Raw genomic sequence first — 21,906 nt, forward strand, 5'->3', positions numbered from 1 at the left:
ATAGCCAACGAAATCAAACATGCTAATTAAACTGCACCCCCATCACGCCTCCAAAACCCGGCTGTAAGAATCACTAAAACAAGCCGACTTTGCTGACAAATTGTAAGTATTTAGTGACCCTAAAAATGTTGTTTATTCTATTGAGTGACTTCTTCAACACTTTAACTTTAGTAATATGAACATAAGGAAAACAGTAAAAAAAAATTTAAAAAACCTTTTTTGCCTCCTAGCGCGATTTCAAGATTTGCGACTTGCGGACCTTTTCTCCAGCACCCGTCACATATTTACATTTTCAAGGGCAAAAAAAAGCTACGTCTGTTCATGTAACTACATTGGACTACAATCAGACTCGTCATAAGAGAAGTGATTGGGACTGGCTGTCACTCACTCATTCATTCTTTCTTTGAATCTCTAAATCCTCTCTCTCTCTCTTACTCAAGTCATTTACACAAGGCCAAAGGAGGAGTGGCCAAGGGCATGGACAGTGCTCCTCTGTTTTAACGGTCAAATTACCTGGAGGTGAGAACAGAACACAGACACATAAATAATTGGGGGGGGGGGGGGGTAACCTTACAGTTACAGTAACAGTACTTTACACAGTTCTTCCTTTCAGACGAAATTGCTAAAGTAATACATCTTTATTTAGACCAAACATTAGTGTCAGGATGGGGCACACAATTAATACCACTGTCCATTATTTTGGCCATCTACAGTGGCACCCGGGGGTCTCCACTAGCCCCCATATAGGACCAGCAGTGTATGTGACCCAACCCTAACAACTAACTTATCACTAGAGCATTAAAATAATATTTCCCCTTTCCTTTACAAATATATACTATCTTTAGTAAAATACACTATTGTATAATATTGTATAACAATAACTTGATTTGTACGTATTTTTATGATTGATACCTAAAAGCATATTATGTGATCTTTGAGATTAAATACAATTTGTCAACAATACTGTATTGCAATATCATGTTTCCAAACATTCTACAAAAACAGTGAAAGCTTTGCATTGAAATGTGTTTGTGTGTTTGCATTGTGTGTGTGTATGAGAGAGAGAGAGAGAGAGAAACTCTACTCCAGTTCAAGCAAGGACAGTGATGAGGGGTATCCAAACACTGCAAATCCAGCACAGAGGGGTGTGTGTTCAGTGAAGTGAGTGTGGAATCTGTGCAGGAGGGTCAGTGTGTCAGAGTCTGAGATGCTGTAGAAGGACAGAGTGCCTGATGCACAGTCAACACACACTCCTACCCTGTACAAACACACTCTTCTACGAACATCTTTATCATAGACTCTGCGGTAGGGGGACGGGGTAATAGGCAGTGTTATGTTCTTATTGCGCTTGAGAGAATAACTTTTTATAGAGCACCACAGACTCCAGGAGTTTTGATTCCATCCAAACTCAGAGTCATGCCCGCGTCCTTTCCTGCTGATTCCTTTATATGTCACTGCAAAATGGACCCCTCCCTTCTCAGACACGCTGAACTCCGCCTCCCAGTAACAGCGCCCCATCAAAGTCTCTCGGCTCACAACCTGCCTCCGGAAATCAAATCTGTCGGGATGCTGAGGATACGGAACCTCCGTTCTCCCCGTGTACGCCACCTTCCTGTTCCCCTCAGACAACCGCAGCTTCCTGTTCGCTGAGTTTGGGTCCAGTGTGAGATGACAGCCATCTGCAGACCACAGGCATGAATGACATTTATTGGAATTATTTTCACTTCATTATGTGAGAGAAAGACTTGGGCTTAAGTCAATGACAAACTGAGACTAATCAAGATACACACACACATACATAAACACATAAACACACACTTCGACACACACAGTAGGGCTTCTGAGTACACACACATACAGTACAGCCTCAAGAGGTATGGACTAGTTGGCCTAACAGGGTCCCTAACCCTACCCTACCTCTAACACACAAAACATACATTCTCTTTGATATGAAACTGAATGATCTTTCAGCATTAAACAGAAACAAATCACACTTTTCGTTGATTAATAAAACTATAAATACTCCTCTCACTGCTTATTGGGTCTAGTAAAAATGAACTAGACTGGGAGATATTTTCAGATGGAGCAGATAATAAAATGACAAAAATAATAATTTCATTCTTACAACACCTTTCATTGCACTTTGTGACACTTACATATGCATTTAATCAATCCAGACAACAGCACATCCAAAGACTACTGCTCATCAACAGACACCTGCTCATCAATAGACACCATCGCATCCACAGACACCTGCTCATCAACTGACACCTGCTCAATCCACAGACACCTGCACATCCAGACACCAGCACATCCACAGACACCTACACATCCACATACTGCTGCACATCCACAGACACCTGCTCATCCACAGATACCTACACATCCACAGACTGCCGCACATCCACAGACACCTGCTCATCCACAGACTGCTGCACATCCACAGACACCTACTCAATCCAGACACTAGCACATCCACAGACTCCTGCTCATCAACAGACACCTGCACATCAACAGACACCAGCACATCCACAGACACCTGCTCATCAACAGACACCTGCTCATCCACAGACACCTGCACATCCACAGACACCAGCACATCCACAGACACCTGCTTAATCCACAGAAGCCTGCACAACTACAGACACCTGCTCATTCACAGACACCAGCACATCGACAGAAACCTGCACAACCACAGACACCTGCTCATCAACAGACACCAGCACATTCACAGACACCTGCACATCCACAAACTGCTCCTGCCCTTTTCATATTACCTCACTGATGCCATGTTTTTAATGAAAATGGTGAAACCATTTCCAGCTTTACTGGACCTTGCAGTTTACTCCATGTATTCAAGTCAATGGTTTTCACTTTATGTATCGATAGACACAGGCTCATTTATTTAACAGAATACCCTCCATTCCCAATGGACTCATATTCCTGAGGTTCTACTGCACTTGGGACTGTGACAGACAGGAAAGAGAGAGGGAAAGGAGTATGTAGAGTAAGAGACTCACATTTTCTGGGTCCTGCTTGGTTCCTACTTTCTCCTCCATGATCCACACTGTCGAAACAGCAGAACAGAGTGGGGGAGTGACACTGTGTGTGAATGTGTGTGAGGTGCAGCGTGGAAACTCTCTGCACTTACAGCAGTGTGTGCAAGTGTAGTGTGTGTGTGTGTGTGTGTGTGCACGCATGTGTAGTGTGTGTGTGCGTAGTGTGTGCGTGTGTGTGTGTGTATGTGTAAGTGTGTGTGTGCGAGGTGCAGCGTGGAAACTCTCTGCACTTTCAGCAGTGTGTGCGTGTGTAGTGTGTGTGTGTGTGTGTGTGTGTGTGCGTGTGTGCATGTGTAGTGTGTGTGTGTGTGTGTGTGTGTGTGTGCACGCATGTGTAGTGTGTGTGTGCGTAGTGTGTGCGTGTATGTGTAAGTGTGTGTGTGCGAGGTGCAGCGTGGAAACTCTCTGCACTTTCAGCAGTGTGTGCGTGTGTAGTGTGTGTGTGTGTGTGTGTGTGCGTGTGTGCATGTGTAGTGTGTGTGTGTGCGTGTGTAGTGTGCGTGCGTGTGTGTGTGTGCGTGTGTGTGCGCGCGCGTGCGCGCGCGTGCGGTGCAGTGTGGAAACTCTCTGCACTTACAGCAGTGTGTGTGCATGTGTGTGCGTGTGTGTGCATGTGTAGTGTGTGTGTGTGTGGATTGGTGGACTAGGTCCACGGGGTGGTGTCATGCACAGCTGCATGCTTGTCTGCTTGCTTGCTTCTCGCTCCCAGGTGCTGCCGCTGACCAGCTCAACTGAGTTATGGAAAAGCAGAGTGCGTAAGTCTTTCCTTGTCAGTACACAGCCTCTCCATCAACCAGACTTCTGCTGTGCCTCCTCGTAGCTGTCCATGGTAACCGTGTGCTTTGCAGCCTCGGGCCAGACAGCAGGGGATCTCGGAGCTGCAGTGGACCCCAGAGGTAGGCAGCACAGGCCCACCGGCGTGTGGACACGTCCTGACTGCCACCATCCACTGCCCCAATGCCTAATGGGTGCACTTGCACGTGCTATGGCTATGGGAGTAAACCCCTAACAATAAATCTGCAGAGAAAACCCACATTAGGCAGTCACCAACAGACTGGTGTTCTGGCAGTCTTCTGCAACTCCCCTCTACAGAAGGTCATCATGAGTTCTTCATGCGACTGGAAAACGTAGGGTGGAGCCAAAACAGTGAGGGTAGAGGCTGCGCACAACTACCTTCACTATAATCTATTCATCGCGCAGGCCTGCTCCAGGCAGGCCTGGGCCTTGACGGAATCCCGGCAGAAATACTAAAACATGGGGGATACGTCCTTACCCGCAGAATACACCAACTGATCACTGCCATCTGGTCATCTGAAGTCATCCTGCAAGATTGGAAGGATGCTAACATCATCACAATCTTTAAGCGCAAGGGTGACAAAGCAGACTGTGGTAACAGCAGAGGTATCTCCCTCCTATCAGTGGCCGGGAAGGTGCTAGCACGGATCATGCTACTCCTCCTAGCAACCCATATAACAGAAGACATCCTGCTCGTATCGCAGTGTGGCTTTAGGCGCGATCGAAGCACTGCGGACATGATCTTTGTTGCTAGACAAGTACAGGAAAAATGCAGAGAACACCTCAAAGACCTGTACCTAGCGTTCATTGATCTGTCCAAGGCCTTCAACACAGTAAACCAGGAACTGCTGTGGGAAGTACTCGGGAAGCTGGGGGTTCCACCAAAGTTCAGGAACATCCTGCGGCAGCTCCATGACAGGATGCAAGCCTGTGTGAGCATCGGTGGCCAACAATTCCCATTCTTCAGTGTGGACGTGGGGGTCAAGCAAGGGTGCGTTCTAGCCTCAACTATTTTTTATATGTTCCTCTCCACCTTTACTCTTCTCTCTCACAAATCCCTGGATCTCACAGATGGGGTACAGATACAGTACAGACTGGATAGTAATCTTTTTAATATCCGGCGCCTTCAAGCCACCCCTAAAACCACCACCCAACACATCCTGGAGCTACAGTACGCTGATGACTGTGCTCTCCTCGCCCACTCACCAGAATCCCTACAGCGCACGCTAAATGTGGTTGCTTCCATATACAGCGCCATCGATCTCCAGATCAACATCAAGAAAACGCAGATATACGAGCTCTAGAGGCCTTCCACATCCACTGCCTCCAAAGGATCCTGGGTGTGTCCTGGGAAGACAGGGTGCCCTATGTGGCAATCCACGACCGGACCCACACACCCAGCATTGCAGTGTTCCTTGCGCAAAGACATCTGTGTTGAGTCAGGCATGTGATCCGCATGCCTGCCCACCACCTTCCTAGACAGATCCTCTATGGCCAGCACTTGGATGGTCATAGGTCTGCTGGGGGCCAGAAAAAGCACTTCAAGGATCACCTGAAAATCCTGAAGAAGTGCAACATCAAACCACCAGTACTAGAGTCCCTGGCTGCTGATCGCCACACCTGGAGCTCCACCTGCCACCAGGGAATCACTCACCTTCAGGAGCAGGCTACAGAGAGGAGAATGCAGCGGCGTGCACAGAGGCACCAACGTGCTGCAGGGCCCCCCCTTTCCTGTGCCGTATACACCTGCCTCTCATGTGGCAAGACTTGCGGATCACGCATTGGCCTGCACAGCCACATGGCTATGCACAGGCGTAATACACCCCAATAAACCCCCAACATGCACAGGCGGAATACACCCCAATAAACCCCCAACAAATGAATCTGGAGCAACTTCATCATTGACATCAATGGACTGCCATAAGCAAGCAAGTGCATGTGAGAGGTGCAGTGTGGAAACTCTCTGTACTTACAGCAGTGTGAGTGTGTCCAGTTTAGCAGCAGACAGCGCTCTCACTCCTGAGTCTCCTGGGTGATTGTATCTCAGGTCCAGCTCTCTCAGGTGTGAGGGGTTTGAATACAGAGCTGATGCCAGTAAATCACAGCCTCTCTGTGTGACTCTACAGCCTGACAGCCTGCAGAGAGGACAAACACACCTTACAGTGCATTTAATTTTTATTTGTGTATCATAGAGACACTGGCTAGTTCTCAGTTAATATGTACTAACTTACAAGTAAATACAAGAAAACTGAACACAAGTTTGGGAAGTTCACTTTTCTGATTCATAGCCACGTGAAAAAAATGTTTCCTTTTAATATTTAATCTGATAGAACATTATGATTATCAAACAAAATAGTATGTTATACACCTTCCATAGCTGAAATAAAAATAATGTGGAGAAATAATGTGGAGGGCTGTGGAATTAGCAGGATATCCAATTAGAATTTTGCACGTTATTACCATCCCTTTCAGAGGCGGTTTTATTTTGTTTCATTTTATTTGAATTATTTCTTCCTTTTGAGGAATTTCATTATTAACCTCTTAGAATTTAAACTGTTTGTCACAAACACATTAATTCAGGAAATTATTTGATTTTCTCACAAAGATGTTGATTTGTCGAAATTATGTCAGATTTAAGACTGAAATTAACTTTAAGTTGCGTGATGTCTTATTCTACCAAGCCAGCAAAAATATTTTCTATGTCTGAACATTAAAAACATGGTAAAATTAATGTAATCATCACATTTAGTCACATAGGAGCAATTTTTTATTGAAGGGCTTTATGTTTGTACTCACCCCAGTCTCTGCAGTTTACAGTGTGGGTTCTCCAGTCCAGCAGAGAGCGCTCTCACTCCTGAATCGTGCAGCTCATTGTCTCTGAGCTCCAGATCTCTCAGCTCTGAGTGAGGAGAATGCAGGACTGAGGCTAGAACATCACAGCAGCCCTCTGTGAGATTACACCAACCCAGCCTGTGGAAAAAACACATGCCCATACATGCGTGAATGCACGCACGCACACACACACACAAACACACGTGCATGCGATGGCTATTCTCAGCTGATAATCACATGGTATGCCTTGGCAGTTCATTTACATGTACTGTATTTTCTGCATGCATGCACATTCATTTTCATGCAGAAACAAGGTAGGAGTCATATAGGTAGCGTAACTATGGCAGGGATTTCCAAACTTCCAATATCTGACTCTTTCCCTGTGGGCTCATACGATATGGGACATAGACTGACCCTCTACATGATATCCCACTACTCTGAGAGTGTCCACCCCTCTACCTGATACCCCACTGCTGAGTGTCCTCCCCTCTACCTGATACCCTACTGCTGAGTGTCCTCCCCTCTACCTGATACCCCACTGTTGAGTGTCCTCCCCTCTACCTGATACCCTACTGCTGAGTGTCCTCCCCTCAACCTGATGCCCCACTTCTGAGTGTCCACCCCTCTACCTGATACCCCAATGCTGAGTATCCACTCCTCTACCTGATACCCCACTGTTGAGTGTCCACCCCTCTACCTGATACCCCACTGTTGAGTGTCCATCCCTCTACCTGATACCCCACTGCTCCGAGAGTGTTCACCACTCTACCTGATACCCCACTGCTCTAAGAGTGTTCTCCCCTCTACCTGATACCCCACTGTTGAGTGTCCACCCCTCTACCTGATACCCCACTGCTCCGAGAGTGTTCACCACTCTACCTGATACCCTACTGCTGAGTGTCCTCCCCTCAACCTGATGCCCCACTTCTGAGTGTCCACCCCTCTACCTGATACCCCAATGCTGAGTATCCACTCCTCTACCTGATACCCCACTGTTGAGTGTCCACCCCTCTACCTGATACCCCACTGTTGAGTGTCCATCCCTCTACCTGATACCCCACTGCTCCGAGAGTGTTCACCACTCTACCTGATACCCCACTGCTCTAAGAGTGTTCTCCCCTCTACCTGATACCCCACTGTTGAGTGTCCACCCCTCTACCTGATACCCCACTGCTCCGAGAGTGTTCACCACTCTACCTGATACCCCACTGCTCTAAGAGTGTTCTCCCCTCTACCTGATACCCCACTGCTGAGTGTCCACCCCTCGACCTGATACCCCACTGCTCTAAGAGTGTCCTCCCCTCTACCGGATACCCCACAGCTCTAAGAGTGTCCATCCCTCTATAGCAGCTAATGAATAATGGAGGTGGATAAAGATTTCCATGTGTCACAGCCTAAGTCATTCTACTCTGCAGACTAGTGTGATTAAAACAGCTGTGATAGAGGAGTAAGAAGAGAGGGATTAGGATAATGTGGAAGAAGAAGGAATGCTGTGGAATGGAGGAGTAAATAGAGATTTTAAACTGCATAAAGTCATAATCACTAATACTGTTTACTTAAAGGAGCCTGACAACCAAGAGTAATGGTGATGTTGAACGGTCAACAGGAGCATCCGATGCTGCTAGTATTCGCGCTGTGCGAATAAAATGGGTAGGCTCCACAAAACAACGTCATTAAAAGGGTGAAATATCCCATTACGGTCACGCAGTACATAACACTACTCACCCCAGTCTCTGTAATTTACAGTTTGGACTCATCAGTGCAGCACAGAGCAGCTTCACTCCTGAATCTCCCAGGTTATTGTAGCTGAGGTCCAGATCTCTCAGGGGTGAGTCTGATGACTGGAGAGCTGAAGCCACAATTTCACAGGACTTCTCTGTGAGGTCACAGCTGTGCAGTCTGCAGAAGGCATTCATATATTATGTTAATTATGCAATACAAACTTGTAATATTTGAAATTTGATATACACACATAATATAAAGATGACTTGGGATGGGACCTTTCATGATTCAGGGAGATTAGAGTACTGCAGCAGAAAACCTTTCAAAATATATTAGGCTTTATTTAAAGCTGCAAAAGGTCAGTAAGTTTTTTATACAGATATCGGGGAATGGTCATAGAAAGAGCTGCTGTGAGAAACCCAGCACCATATAGTGTTTATTGACCTTGACATTGCATACAGCTAGATGCATTGAGAAAGACAGTTTCACCAATGTGGACAAATGACCTGCTCCTGCATCACCGGCACGATCTAATGCCAAAAGAAAAAGGTGAAATTGCATAAAGCTCGCTAAGAATAAACATCAGACCATCGGTTGTCCCAACACACGCTCTGTCACATAACTGTTTGACTTAGCAGACTATTATACAATTAGAATAGTGTGACATTAAGGTAATTTGAAGAATATAATAAATAGCCAGTGTGGCCAGTAACCTACTTTGTGGAGAGTATCAGGAAGCCTTGGCTAACATAAAAGCCAAGGCTTTTATGTTAACTTTAGTCCCGCCTCTTGCCTGCTAATATAGGTTAATCACTGTTGCGATAGACACGTATGAGACGCATCTTACGCATGTAATCAGTCCAGAAAAGTTCACATCCTGCTGCATCCATTGCTGAAAGTAGTATTGCCATTGTTGGTGAAATATTGCAGTGTCACAGTCAGAGAGACCCATGTGCATGCATCAATACCACCACACACCTACCCATCCCTGTCTGTGAACTAAGGAAGGGCGTTGAATTAAACTTTATTCAAGAGACAGAAGTTTCAGTGCATTCTTACCGGGTGCCCCCTGGTGATTATGTTTCTCCAGCCATTTAAATCAGTTGGGAGGAGGAATGTCTCCTTTCTGCTGTCAGAATGGTCCTATTGTTAAACATCCAGCAGATTAGCCTACCAAACTGGGGCTAGGTCTATATTACATTACAGGCATTTAGCAGACGCTCTTATCCAGAGCGACTTACACAACCTTTACATAGCTTTTACATTCATCCATTTATACAGCCGGATATATACTGAAGCAATTCAGGTTAAGTACCTTGCTCAAGGGTACAACGGCAGTGTCCTATCCAGGAATCGAACCTATGGCCTTTTGGTTACAAGCCCAGTTCCTTACCCACTGTGCTACGCTGCCGCCCAGTGTATCTAATAGCTGTTAGTTTGGGATAGCCTAATACTTGTGGAAGACTGTGGAAGGAGCTACTTTGATGCATTAACGTTGTTCAGTGAGAGATCCTGTGGAACATTGATTTGTGCTGTTACTGTTCATAACAGGTTATTTTCAGAGACCGCTGCACCTGTAATACCTGCATCAAACCTTGTTTCTGAGCTCTTTTTCCCAAGCAGTTTTGAGGCTGTTGACCTTGAGTACCTGCATATTGTAAGTAATTTGAGCTGCTCAAGCACAGCCAAAGGTGTAGGTAGCATGTCTCAATGGGGTTCTTCAAATCACAATAAAACTCCTTAAATCCAGAGAAGAAGAAATAATGTTTGTAAGAGCAGTTTTGTTCCCTGGTGCAGTAACTGTAGCATATTTGCCGGATTGCAGAGTTTAGAGGAAAATCCGTGGCAAAAATAATTGGATCTGAATTTGATGTTTTACATTTGTATTTCACAATTTCTACAAATAGACTTTTTAATATTTCAATTAATAATTCACAGCAAAGGTGTTTTTATTCCTGAAAAGTGCCAGACTCTGTGCTGTACAGGTATGAGACATGCCCAGGTCTTGGTACATGGCATACCAGCCAACCCAATATTCTCCCTCATCTCCAAACTGTGTGGAATAGTTGTGTTACTTTCATTCTTTTAAAAAATGTATTTCGTCTGTATGTATGAACTCTTGTTAATTATACATTTTGATTTGGTTTACTCATCACCAGAAATATAAACCATTTATGAAAATATGCTGCCAAACATCTACATTATTGATGACATAATACTCACATGGCTTTCCTACAGTTCCTGACTACTGGTACCAGTCTCTGATGACCTGCTGCTGATGTGTTGTAGGTCGTCAAGTCAAACTCATCCAGGACCTCCTCTGACATCAGTAACACAAAGGCCAGAGCTGAACACTGGTGAGGTTCCAGCTCTTTATCAGAAAGTGTTCCTGATCTCAACGAATTCTGGATTTCCTCCACTAAAGAGTTGTCATTCAGTTCATTGAGACAGTGGAACAGATTAATGGTCCTCTCTGGAGAAGATTCCTCTCTGATCTTAATCTTAACATACTGGACTGTTTTCTCAATGCTCTGTGGTCTACTTACTGTCTGTGTCTGTGGGTCTAGTACAGGTAATTTGCTTCTGGTCTGTGTCAGTAATCTTCCTAAGAGTTTCTGAATGGAGTCCAAAGAGAGGCCAAGAAGGAATCGGAGGAAAAGGTCCAGGTGTCCATTCTTACTCTCTAAGGCCTGATCCACTGCACTCCTGTGTAATTCAGACAGCTGCACTCTGTCATTGTGAGGTTTTGATTGTTCTCCTTTGAGTACATTTTTGTTTTCATTTATACATGAACGAAACACAAACAAGGCAGCCAGATACTCCTGAATGCTCAAATGTACAAAGCAGTAGACATTCTGCTGGTACAACCCATGATCCACTTTAAAGATCTCTGTGCACACCCCAGAGTACACTGAAGCATCACTGATATCAATATTACTCTCTCTCAGGTCCTCTTCATAGAATATCAGATTGCCCTTTTCCAGCTGTAGAAAAGCCAGCTGCCCCAGTTTCAAGATTATATCTGTATCTGATGCTGACATCATCTTTGGGTTTGTCTCATCAGTACCATGATACTTTTGATTCTTCACATTAGTCTGAATGAGCAGGAAGTGTGTGTACATTTCAGTCAGAGTTTTGGGCAGATTTGCACTCTCTGCTTCGCCCAACATTGTCTCCAGAACAGTAGCAGAAATCCAGCAGAAGACAGGTATGTGACACATGATGTAGAGACTCCTGGATGACTTTATGTGTGAAATAACTTTGCTAGCCAGGTTCTGGTCTCTGATCCTCTTCCTGAAGTACTCTTCCTTCTGGAGGTCACTGAACCCTCGTACCTCTGTAAGCCGATGGACACACTCAGGAGGGATCTGATTGGCTGCTGCTGGTCGAGAGGTAATCCAGAGGAGAGCAGAGGGAAGCAGATTCCCCTTAATAAGGTTGGTCAGCACCACATCCACTGATGATGACTCTGTTATATCACAGCAGATCTCATTGCTTTGGAAATGTAGAGGAAGTCGACATTCATCAAGGCCATCAAGGATAAACACAACTTTGACTTCATCACCTTCAAAACTTTTGATCTCTTTCAGTTGTGGGAAGTAGCGCTGCAGAAGTTGCATCAGACTGAATGCTTTTTCCTTCTGCAGATTCAGGTCTCGGAAAGGAAGAGTGAAGATGAAATCAACGTCCTGATTGGCTCTTCCTTCTGCCCAGTCCAGAATGAACTTTTGCACAGAGACAGTTTTCCCAATACCAGCGATGCCCTTTGTAAGCACAGTTCTGATGGGTTTCTCTTGTCCAGGTATAGGCTTAAAGATGTCATTGCAGAGGATTGCAGTCTCCTGTGAGGTTTGTCTCTTGGATGCTGTCTCAATTTGTCCAATCTCATGTTCATTATTGACATCCTCACTTCCCCCTTCTGTGATGTAGAGCTCTGTATAGATCTCATTGAGGGGTACTGGGTGACTGTAATTTGCTAAACCTTCCAATATGCATTCAAACTTCTTCTGCAAATCAGTTTTCAGTGCCTGCTGGACTCTTATTATGGATATATCTGAAGAGAGCAAATATGAGAAACTAGTAAGATTCTAAACTTTTTCCATTAAATAACCATACATAATGTCAATTAGAAAAGCTTATGCAATCAGTTTTTCAGTGTTTTACCCACCTCTCACAGTGCTTTATATTACTACATAATGTTAAAATGACACCAAAGGAAGCTGTTTCACTGCACTTAGCATATACTGGCAAATGTCCAGTGAGAAAGAGAAATAAAGACTTTTCGCGGAGAAAAATGCAGTTTGTTTCAGCTCAAAATGTGAAATCATCAAAAGAATCTGCATTCATACTACAAGGATAATTACATTTCAGAGGTTTATTTAGGCAACAGAAATGTGTGTTCAAGGCATGTCCAAACAGGTAACATATTGATTTTCAAATGTAGTCTTTATACACTTAATGCTCTTTACCCCTGGATATAAATTTAAAACAGTCTGTCTGATGGGACAGTGGTTTAGTTACTGGCTTTTAATCATAAGGTGCCAGGTTTAAATTGCATCTCAAAAACGTGTTTTTGATCATGAAAAAGCACAAATCCATTTGTTTGCTTCCTGCAATATTTTAATAATTTACATGTCTCTGACTGTGTCCTGTACCATTTTATGGATTAAGTTCTATATGTAAAACAGTCAATGTAAAGCACTAAGAAAGCATTCTAATGTCACAAAAATTACACAACCAGGATGTCTAGATGCATCACCGTACTCCTATAAATTGCACATTGTACATCTCTGTGGTTGGACTGCCTATTTAACCAGCTGATTGAACTAGCTCTAACTGTAACCTGGCCAACCCACATTGTCATTACATCTAATGATACATTTCTGGTGCCATTCTATCTATCTATGTAATGTTCTGTCTTTTATATGGACCTTGAGTCCGAAATAAAGTTTTGATTGATTGATATCCTGCTGACATTTATTTCCATTGGGAAACTTGTGTCTTTCAACCGTTTGAGTGTTTTTTCCCCACTGGGAATTTTTAAAAATCTGAATTTGTTTGCTTTTTAGGCCCATTCAGGCCTGGTTTTGCCTAGTTTTCTTTTGTATGCCCACTGTAAAGTGTCTCTGTGACAGTGTCTCTGTAAAAACCACTATAAAAATAAAATTGAATAGAAAAATAGAGGTATGTTGCTCACCTCTCTCCAGTGACTTCATGAGATCCTTCTGCTTCAATTTCCTCAGGATGTGGAGTGTGGTCTTAAGAGACATCTCACTGCCACAGGTCTCCAGCATCTTCTCAACTATGCACAGGGCCTCTGGATCTTCCTGTTCTCTTTCAGTGCATTCTGGGTAATCACAGCTTTGATTACTCTTAAATAATTTCTTCATCTTCATAAACGTATCCAGTACAGAAGGATCTTCAGCCACACTCTTAAAGCATTCAGGGAAATCCTGTGTCAAATGGCTTTGAAACTGTTCCAACATTTCATCCTTCTTCAGCTTCATCAGAGTGCGCAGGAGAGACTGAAATGAACACATAAAGAGGTGTGCTGTGTTGTAAAGATGCAAAACCACAATGCTACAGCAGTACAGTGCTACAGAACCACAATGAGGCAGGCAGATGAGAATGATGGCAAGTTACTGATTGCTTTCATGAACGTGCTTGTGACATGCGTTTGGGGCTTGCGATTGCGATTTCTACATGAAACGCTCCAAAAAAGAGCAGGAAAAATCTATCGCACCGCACAGATCTCAGTTCACATATTGCAACTTTCATGAAATGAGCCCCTGGTCCTCATGTTGACAGACTCCGAAGGCAATCAAAAGCTTAGAACAAAGGCTAGATACTGAAACCTCTCTTACACCTGCACTAAGGAAGCAATTGAACACACGACTAATCAGAAACACCTGTGATGCCATGTGTTCAACACATTACAGTGACCTGAAATGGGGGGACTATTTATAAAAAGTGCTGTAATTTCTACATGGTGAAATCAAAATGTATAAAAAATTCCTCTTAATTAAAGCTGAGGATCTGCTCTGTAACCACATGTGAATTGTTTGATTACAAATCTAGCCAAATCAAGAAAAAAGGTCTTTGTCCCAAACAATATAGAGCTCACTGTAAACGTAAAATTTGAGTGTTTTTGGTTATTTCCACGGAGTCATTATTATGGTATAATATTTTCTATGTGCTTTTGAAGGAAAATATAGCTTTATGCTTGAATTATTCATGTTGTACAGTCTTTGTTCTTCTTTACCATGGAAGTGAATCATTTTGGAGGATGCTGTTCATACATTCAAAGTCAATAAATTATTTTCGTCAAAAGAAAACATCATAAAAGAAAAAACACAAAATAAACGAATAAATTATATAAAGATGTCACGATATCACACCTTTGTTGTGATGGTAAACACCTCTAGACTCTTCTCAGTTAAACAGCTGCCCTCCAGTGACTGCTGGACCCTGTGAACAAAACATGGAGACCGCTTAAATAACTCAATATACTCACCTACACCTGAATATAACAATATACACACCTACACCTGAATATAACACCATACACTCACCTGCACCTGAATATAACTCAATACACTCACCTACACCTGAATATAACACAATACACTCACCTGCACCTGAATATAACACAATACACTCACCTGCACCTGAATATAACACAATACACTCATTTACGCCTGAATTGCTTGCTTTAGGTTGTCCGTCGTGTCCGACGATGACAATCATGCTTCTGCTACTTGTGAGTCTTCATGTGGCTGCGGAGCCACGATCCACACTGTCTGCCACAAACAGAACAGGTGAAAGCACTGACTGGGGGTGTGGATGTGGTACTGGCTTCATGTCTCTTTAGAAGTTTCCTGGTCCGTCGATCACCTCGGTCCTCCTCGAGCTGATGCACTCCTTGTTGGCAGAGCTGCCGCCAGATGGAGCGTTGAGCGGCAGTGTCCTCCAGCTGGGTTGGATTCAGGCCGCACTTCTTCATGACAGCTTTCAGTTGGTCTTTATATCGCTTTTTTCTGGCCCTCTGCCGAGCGATGGCCAAGGTGCAACAGCTTACGTGGTAAGCGTTCTTTTGGCATCCCGATGAAGTGACCGAGCCAGCGAAGTTGGTGGTGGGTAACGGTAGCCTTCATCCTCAGGATGCATTGTACACATCTGATATGGAAGGCCTCAAGCATCCTGAGGTGGCGACTGTACAGGGTCCACGCCTCACAGCTGTAGAGGAGAGTTGTGACAACTCTCAAGTCTGGTCTCACCGAGGCAGAGGTGGATACCTGCGCAAAGAGGTTATTTAGAGTGCCGTTGGGGGTGCGCATGTCCCAGCAGAGCTTCTTCACTGCGAGAGGGTGGAATCCAGTGGCAAGGGGAAACCCAGGACGACCAGGACTCTTCTACAGTTGCAGGAGGCTGCCGGAGCTCCAGTCTTTCGGAGGACCGCCTGTCATGCGCCGCCAATCATGTTGCTGTTCGCTCAGGGTGTGCTCCTCTACCCTTTGTCTTCCTAGACTTACCCACAAGGCAGCGGGACAGTGGTTGGTCACTGCCAGGGCGTGTCCACTACATGTGGGCCTGCGCATCAGACCTTTGGGGACCACTGCAGCTCCGAGGTCCCCTGCCGATTCGCCTGGGGTCGCGAGACGCCCAGTTACTGTGTGTGGCCACGAGGAGGCCCGGCAGGAGTCTTGGTGAAGGAGAGGCTGTGTACTGGCAGGAGAAGACTTACACACAGCGCTGCTTCCCTGTTCGCCACAAGGGCTAGCCAGCGGCAGCAAGCTGTAAGCGAGAGGGTTGCAAGCAGATGGCAAGTAAGCATGCACCTTGCCTCTAGCTACTGCACTACTGCACTAGACGCATCACAACACCCTGCGGGCTTGCACCCCACCCACACACCTGAATATAACACCATACACTCACCTACACCTGAATATAACACCATACATTCACCTACACCTGAATATAACTCAATACACTCACCTAGACATGAATATAACTCCATACACTCACCTACACCTGGATATAACACCATATACTCACCTACACCTGAATGTAACACCATACACTCACATACACCTTAATATAACACCATACACTCACACACACCTGCATATAACATAATACACTCACTTGCATCTGAATATAACATAATATACTAACCTACTCCTGAATATAACACCATACACTCACCTACACCTGAATATAACATAATACACTCACCTGCACCTGAATATGGCCAGTGAGAGTGAGGTATAATGAAACAGCAGTAAATATGGCCCTGTCTGATTACCTTGAGTCATCTGTAGACTCTCCTCTGAAGTTCCAAGGTGGATCCATTGAGCTGTCGCTCTTCATTGAAATACAGCTGGGTACAGGTGACCCTGCTCTTTCCACCTGGACCCTGTGAGCAAATCATGGAGACAGAGCTTCCAGTTAAACTCATCCTCTTACTGCAGCTCTAACTCACAGCACATACAGACAGAGCTCCTTGTTAAACGCATCCTCTGACTGCAGCTCTATCTCACAGCACATACAGACAGAGCTCCCACTTATACTCATCCTCTGACTGCAGCTCTATCTCACAGCACATACAGACAGAGGTCCCACTTATACTCATCCTCTGACTGCAGCTCTATCTCACAGCACATACAGACAGAGCTCCCACTTATACTCATCCTCTGACTGCAGCTCTATCTCACAGCACATACAGACAGAGCTCCCACTTATACTCATCCTCTGACTGCAGCTCTATCTCACAGCACATACAGACAGAGCTCCCACTTATACTCATCCTCTGACTGCAGCTCTAACTCACAGAGCACTGAATAAAAAGACTGAGACCTGCATTCATTCTTGTTTCTGTTGGGGTCGAGGCTTCCAGCTTTGGGCTCCGGCAGCTCAGAGAGAGCCGTTTTAGAAACAGCACCTCCTTTCTCAGGAGACTGGAACATGTCAGATCAAGTCAGATCAAATCAGACAAGAGGGTTGTGACAAAAACAAAATCAGCCTGTAAAGAGAGAGAGAGAAAGAGTGTGAGTGAGTGAGTGAGTGAGAGAGAGGTAGAGAGAGAGAGAGAGAGCACTTTGTAGAAGAAATTGCATATCCTTGCAACTGTTGTGACAGAAATAAGGAATAAACAAGTCTTTATGGGCCATCATGAAAATTCTGTGAATTGGGGCTTAACAACGTATATGTTCAGTATCATTTTGTAGGGAAGGGGGTTTAGCACAATTGCCACGCTTAAGAAAACAGTACCAGTATGGATACATCACACACTTCTATGGACGTGATAGCATCAAAAAGGCCCATAAATTAATCAGAATTGTGCCAATATATCCCCAGACATTGACTTTTATTGTGAAAATAATGTCTGTCAATTCATAAACTATAAATGCAAAGTCGGAAAGTGACAGAATATGGTAAATGGTTCAATAAATAGTATACCACATGCAGAAAATGTACAACTACATAAAAAGTTTGACTTGGATTTTTAAAAATTAAAACAGAAATTTCACAAATACGTAGTCAAAAACTAGCCAAGGAAAACATTAAAATCAAATTAAAATAAGAAACACACCAGTTAAAAAACTAAAGAAAGTAAAACTAAACTGAAATAATATTTGCTTCTAGAACCACATAAAAAACAATTAAATCTTCTTATCGTTTGATTGTGGCTTTTGAAAAAAAAAATACAGAATATTATTTTTTATTTATTTTTTACGGAAGAGGATTAGGGCCACGTGAAATTATTTTTTGAGTTCAGACTTTAAAGTGACTTTATTCTCAGAATTCTGTCTTTAATCTCAGAATTCTGACTTTAATGTCAGAACTCCAAAAAAACATGTGACCCTAATCCCCTGATACTCTTCCGTAATTTGTTATTTAAAAAAAAAAAAAAAAATTTTTTTAAAAACGATTATTTCGCCTGACCAGTGGGGGTTTTGTCACGTTGGATTACATTACCTTGTGCATTATCGTCGCTTTAACTGTTGAACTTAATACATTTCTGACAAAACAGCGATCAAACATAGCGGGCTATCATGTTGTTGATCCTTTTAGTCTGAAACACACCGTAATTTCTAAATTGTTATTAGTTTTAAGACATTACATTACTGCGTATAAAACATAATTCCCCTTTCTAACGAGTCCATTATTTAATGGCAAAGACAAAACTATAATGACTTCATAATATGAGATCAGCGGACAAACTGAATTTGAAAAGGGATATGAATCAACCGCAGTTAGGATTAGGGTTAGGGTTAGGGTTAGGGTTAGGGTTAGTTGCGCTAAATAAACCACGCATTAGCTTGCAACAACCAACATCCACACACCCCGGACGGCTGGACGGGATGAAACATTTTTTTTCCGACAAAAACTCCGGTTTAACCACGGTTAAAAGTTTAAAGACCGGTTTAAAGTCCGGCGACTTTCTGAGTGATCACAATAAGTTATACTTTACTGCCTTGTTCTTCAGTTTTCTTACACGCAATCCATTTCTTCCCCAACTAAATGGCTTTCTATTTCAAAATACACTTGTAGTTTCATTTTCAGTAATGTATAGCATGCTCTGTTGCGACGACACAGTTCCGCACTGTCATCTACCTCGCGTCTGCGTGAAGTGAAGTCTAGTAAATCGTCTGGTATAGTCTCGTTATTATTTTTGTCGTTATTATTTTGCCCAGTTACTGTCCTCACCTCTGTCATGATCGCGTTGAACAATCTGGATTGTATTTATAATCCTGTGGATCATTGTTGACTGTCGGGCGCTACGACCGGAGCCGCGCGACAACACTGTACTCACCTACGCCCAAATTGGCTCCCGATTCGCAGCTCCCGATTCGAACTTTCCGGTCCACCTTAAATCGGTTGCATTATATGATTGGACGGTTTCGCGGTCTTCCTTACGTATTTGCAAAGGCTATAATTTGCTTCTAAAAGAGATATGGATCAAGAAAGAAATTGAACGAAGGTGGTAATGAGAATTAAAAAAAATTTTTTTAATTATGTTACGTTCACTTCTCATGACTGTACTATGGACAGATCAGGGTCACGCATTTTGTTTTCTCCTCAAAATCTAATAACCTCACCATTGCATCAGGTGTGTCCGAGAGAACAGAAAATAATGCACATCTGAAATGTTGTGGACGAAAAATCACTGCACCATATTCAAATCAAACTCCAAACTGTCTATATAAACAAATATATAAATAAAATCCTATTGGAAAAATTGACATAAAAGATGGCCATTTCTCATCAAAATTTTAAAGTCTGAAAATTTGACATTTAATTACGACAGAAGGGCTCCTGAAGTGGTCTACATCCTACCCAATTTCTGTGAAATTTTACTATTGCATTTTTTAATAATCCCACTTCAAACTTTCCATGTAATCCAATAGACACCAATTGAAAATTATGAATGTTTGGACAAGAATTTCTCCCCAATTGTAAAAGTTCACAAAATTCTGACACTTGTTCCAGGCAGAAGGGGTCCTGGTCTACAACCTACCCCATTTCTGTGAAATTTTACTGTAGCATTTTTCAATAATCCCACTTCAAACTTTCCATGTAATCCAATAGACGCCAATTGAAAAAAGTGTTTTTTTGAATAAGAATTTCTCCCCAATTGTAAAAGTTCACAAAATTCTGACACTTGTTCCTGGCAAATGGGTTTACGGTGGACCGGAAAGTTCGAATCGGGAGCTGCGATACGGGAGCCAACTTCAGCGTCGTCCTACACCCGGATAGAACTCCTCCAACTACGATCTTCCACTGTAATGTCAAGCCATCCATTGTCTTCCCGAGGGAAATCCGACCAAGAAAACGAGCACGACGAGGAGGGGATTAAGGAGGCGACCCTTCAGACCGCATCTCCCCTCTACCACAAACTGGACTGGAGTGTGGAGCAGTAGATTTGGCAGGATGACTTTCTCAGAAGACCTTCCAATGACATTCTGTGTTTTTCATTCCTCAATGATTTAAATAAACAGTTTAATTCTTTATTGTATGCATTACATTTAAATGTGTTCTACCGACTCTGGTTCATTACAGTATGCATTTCCCTGTTGGATGCTTTCCTATTTTATACAATGTATCACTGAGTCCTGTATGACCAATTCTCAAGCGGCTTATAATGGTTTCTTCTTTACGATTCCAGCCCCCCATTCTCCCAGCACCAACATGTTTCTCTATTCTGTACAAGTGTACCCGTTTCACCATTGTCCCACTGTTCCAGCCAGATTTTGTGCATCTAAAATTTGATATAAACCTTGGCCTCAGCTTTACAACATAAAATGCATAGGTCTATGTTTTGGAGTCTTAAGAGTCTGTTTGGCCAGAATATCTACTTCTTCATTTCCCTCTGCACCAACATGGGCAGGTACCCAGAGATGCATGTGCCATTTATTTTTAACCTATATAAAACATGGCAGATGTTGAGCAAAATAACCTGTCCGCATGAGGATATAGCAGATCTAAGGCTAGCCAATGCTAAGAAGCTGTCAGAGCAAATTGCCCCTTTGTTTATTTTGAGTGCCTCTACCCACTGTAGAGCTAGGCTTATTCCCAAAGGCTTAGCAGTATATACACCCACCCTCTTCTTTATGGATAAATTAAATTTGGGAATAAACACAGCAGCACCTGCATGCCCAGAAACAGTAATCTTAGATCCATCTGTGAATACAGTCAACATATCTGCGAAGTGTTGTTCAACGTGTCCCTGAACTACATCGCAAATAGGTGGAAAACCGGATATTCCTTTCAGTTTCTGTGTTCCCAGCATTCTGTTAAAACAGCGTTAGTGGGGTGTGAATGTCTGTGCCCCTGCAAATTCACCCAATATGCAAGCATTAATTAGCTTCTCCTGATTCCTAGAGGCATTTCTCCCATTTCAGCCTGCACTGCAGATACTGTGGATGTTTTAAATGAACCACCACAAATTCTAAGAGCTTGTAAAGCATCTACTTTCTTGAGGTTCGTTTCTGCTGCTGACATATACGCTATACTTCCGCATTCTAAAACCGATCTAGAGGCAAAAATCACAGAATACGTGACACCTGCCATCTCAAACACCCAGCTATAACTATGAACTTTAATACATGACCTACAGTAAATCAGGCACGCTCCCTCACTCATCCTGCATACACCCACCATACGCACACAAGGGCACCAACGGGATAAAGGCACAGGGCCCATGCAGACCTCTACCGGGGGCTAGACAGGGATCTGCAGGTGGAGAAGAAACGTCCATTAACACATCCTTACTTACGTACCTGTATGAAGCACAGCCAGGTAGGGTCAGGGGTTAAGGCCAGGTGTTAGGCTCAGGTGTTAGGGTCAGGTGTTCAGGTTCGCAGGTGGAGACCTAGCTTGAGATGGTGTTGGTCTCTATGCTGCAGGAAAATGAGGACCCTAGATGGTCTGTTCTCAACACCGAACCAGTTCTTACACTACTATTAGAGCTCACAGAGGAGAGATGCTCTTACAG

The 21,906-nt window shown here is 43.6% G+C and overlaps 1 protein-coding gene across 6 annotated transcripts; it reads right to left on the minus strand.

The window, feature by feature from the left end:
• Window positions 1-481: 481 nt before the first annotated feature.
• LOC135239008 (NLR family CARD domain-containing protein 3-like) lies at window positions 482-19,388 on the minus strand. 6 transcript variants are annotated; one of them, XM_064307306.1, is made up of 11 exons: window positions 19,119-19,357; window positions 17,265-17,430; window positions 16,714-16,824; window positions 14,807-14,876; window positions 13,606-13,933; window positions 10,632-12,462; window positions 8,412-8,585; window positions 6,651-6,824; window positions 5,828-5,989; window positions 3,021-3,067; window positions 482-1,679 (listed from the first exon to the last, which is right to left on the minus strand). In XM_064307306.1, exons 2-11 carry the CDS (start codon window positions 17,372-17,374, stop codon window positions 1,081-1,083), a joined length of 3,606 nt encoding a protein of 1,201 aa, XP_064163376.1. In that variant the 5' UTR covers window positions 17,375-17,430; window positions 19,119-19,357; the 3' UTR covers window positions 482-1,080. The 6 variants fall into 6 exon arrangements, with proteins under 6 accessions (XP_064163376.1, XP_064163365.1, XP_064163387.1 ...); XM_064307295.1 differs by having other exon boundaries at window positions 18,883-19,357; XM_064307317.1 differs by having other exon boundaries at window positions 18,878-19,357.
• Window positions 19,389-21,906: the final 2,518 nt, after the last annotated feature.

Source organism: Anguilla rostrata, chromosome 1 (assembly GCF_018555375.3).
Source record: "Anguilla rostrata isolate EN2019 chromosome 1, ASM1855537v3, whole genome shotgun sequence".
In the NCBI taxonomy this organism is placed as follows: domain Eukaryota; kingdom Metazoa; phylum Chordata; class Actinopteri; order Anguilliformes; family Anguillidae; genus Anguilla; species Anguilla rostrata.

What these genes read in the sequence shown, in the direction of transcription:
- LOC135239008 (XM_064307306.1), bottom strand. Translation starts at nt 17,374, where the DNA reads ATGTTCCAGTCTCCTGAGAAAGGAGGTGCTGTTTCTAAAACGGCTCTC. An exon ending in CTGGACACACTCACACTGCT is followed by an intron (nt 3,068 to 5,827) that starts GTAAGTACAGAG and finishes CTGTTTCGACAG; the next exon opens with TGTGGATCATGGAGGAGAAA. An exon ending in CCAAGCAGGACCCAGAAAAT is followed by an intron (nt 1,680 to 3,020) that starts GTGAGTCTCTTA and finishes TGTGGTCTGCAG; the next exon opens with ATGGCTGTCATCTCACACTG.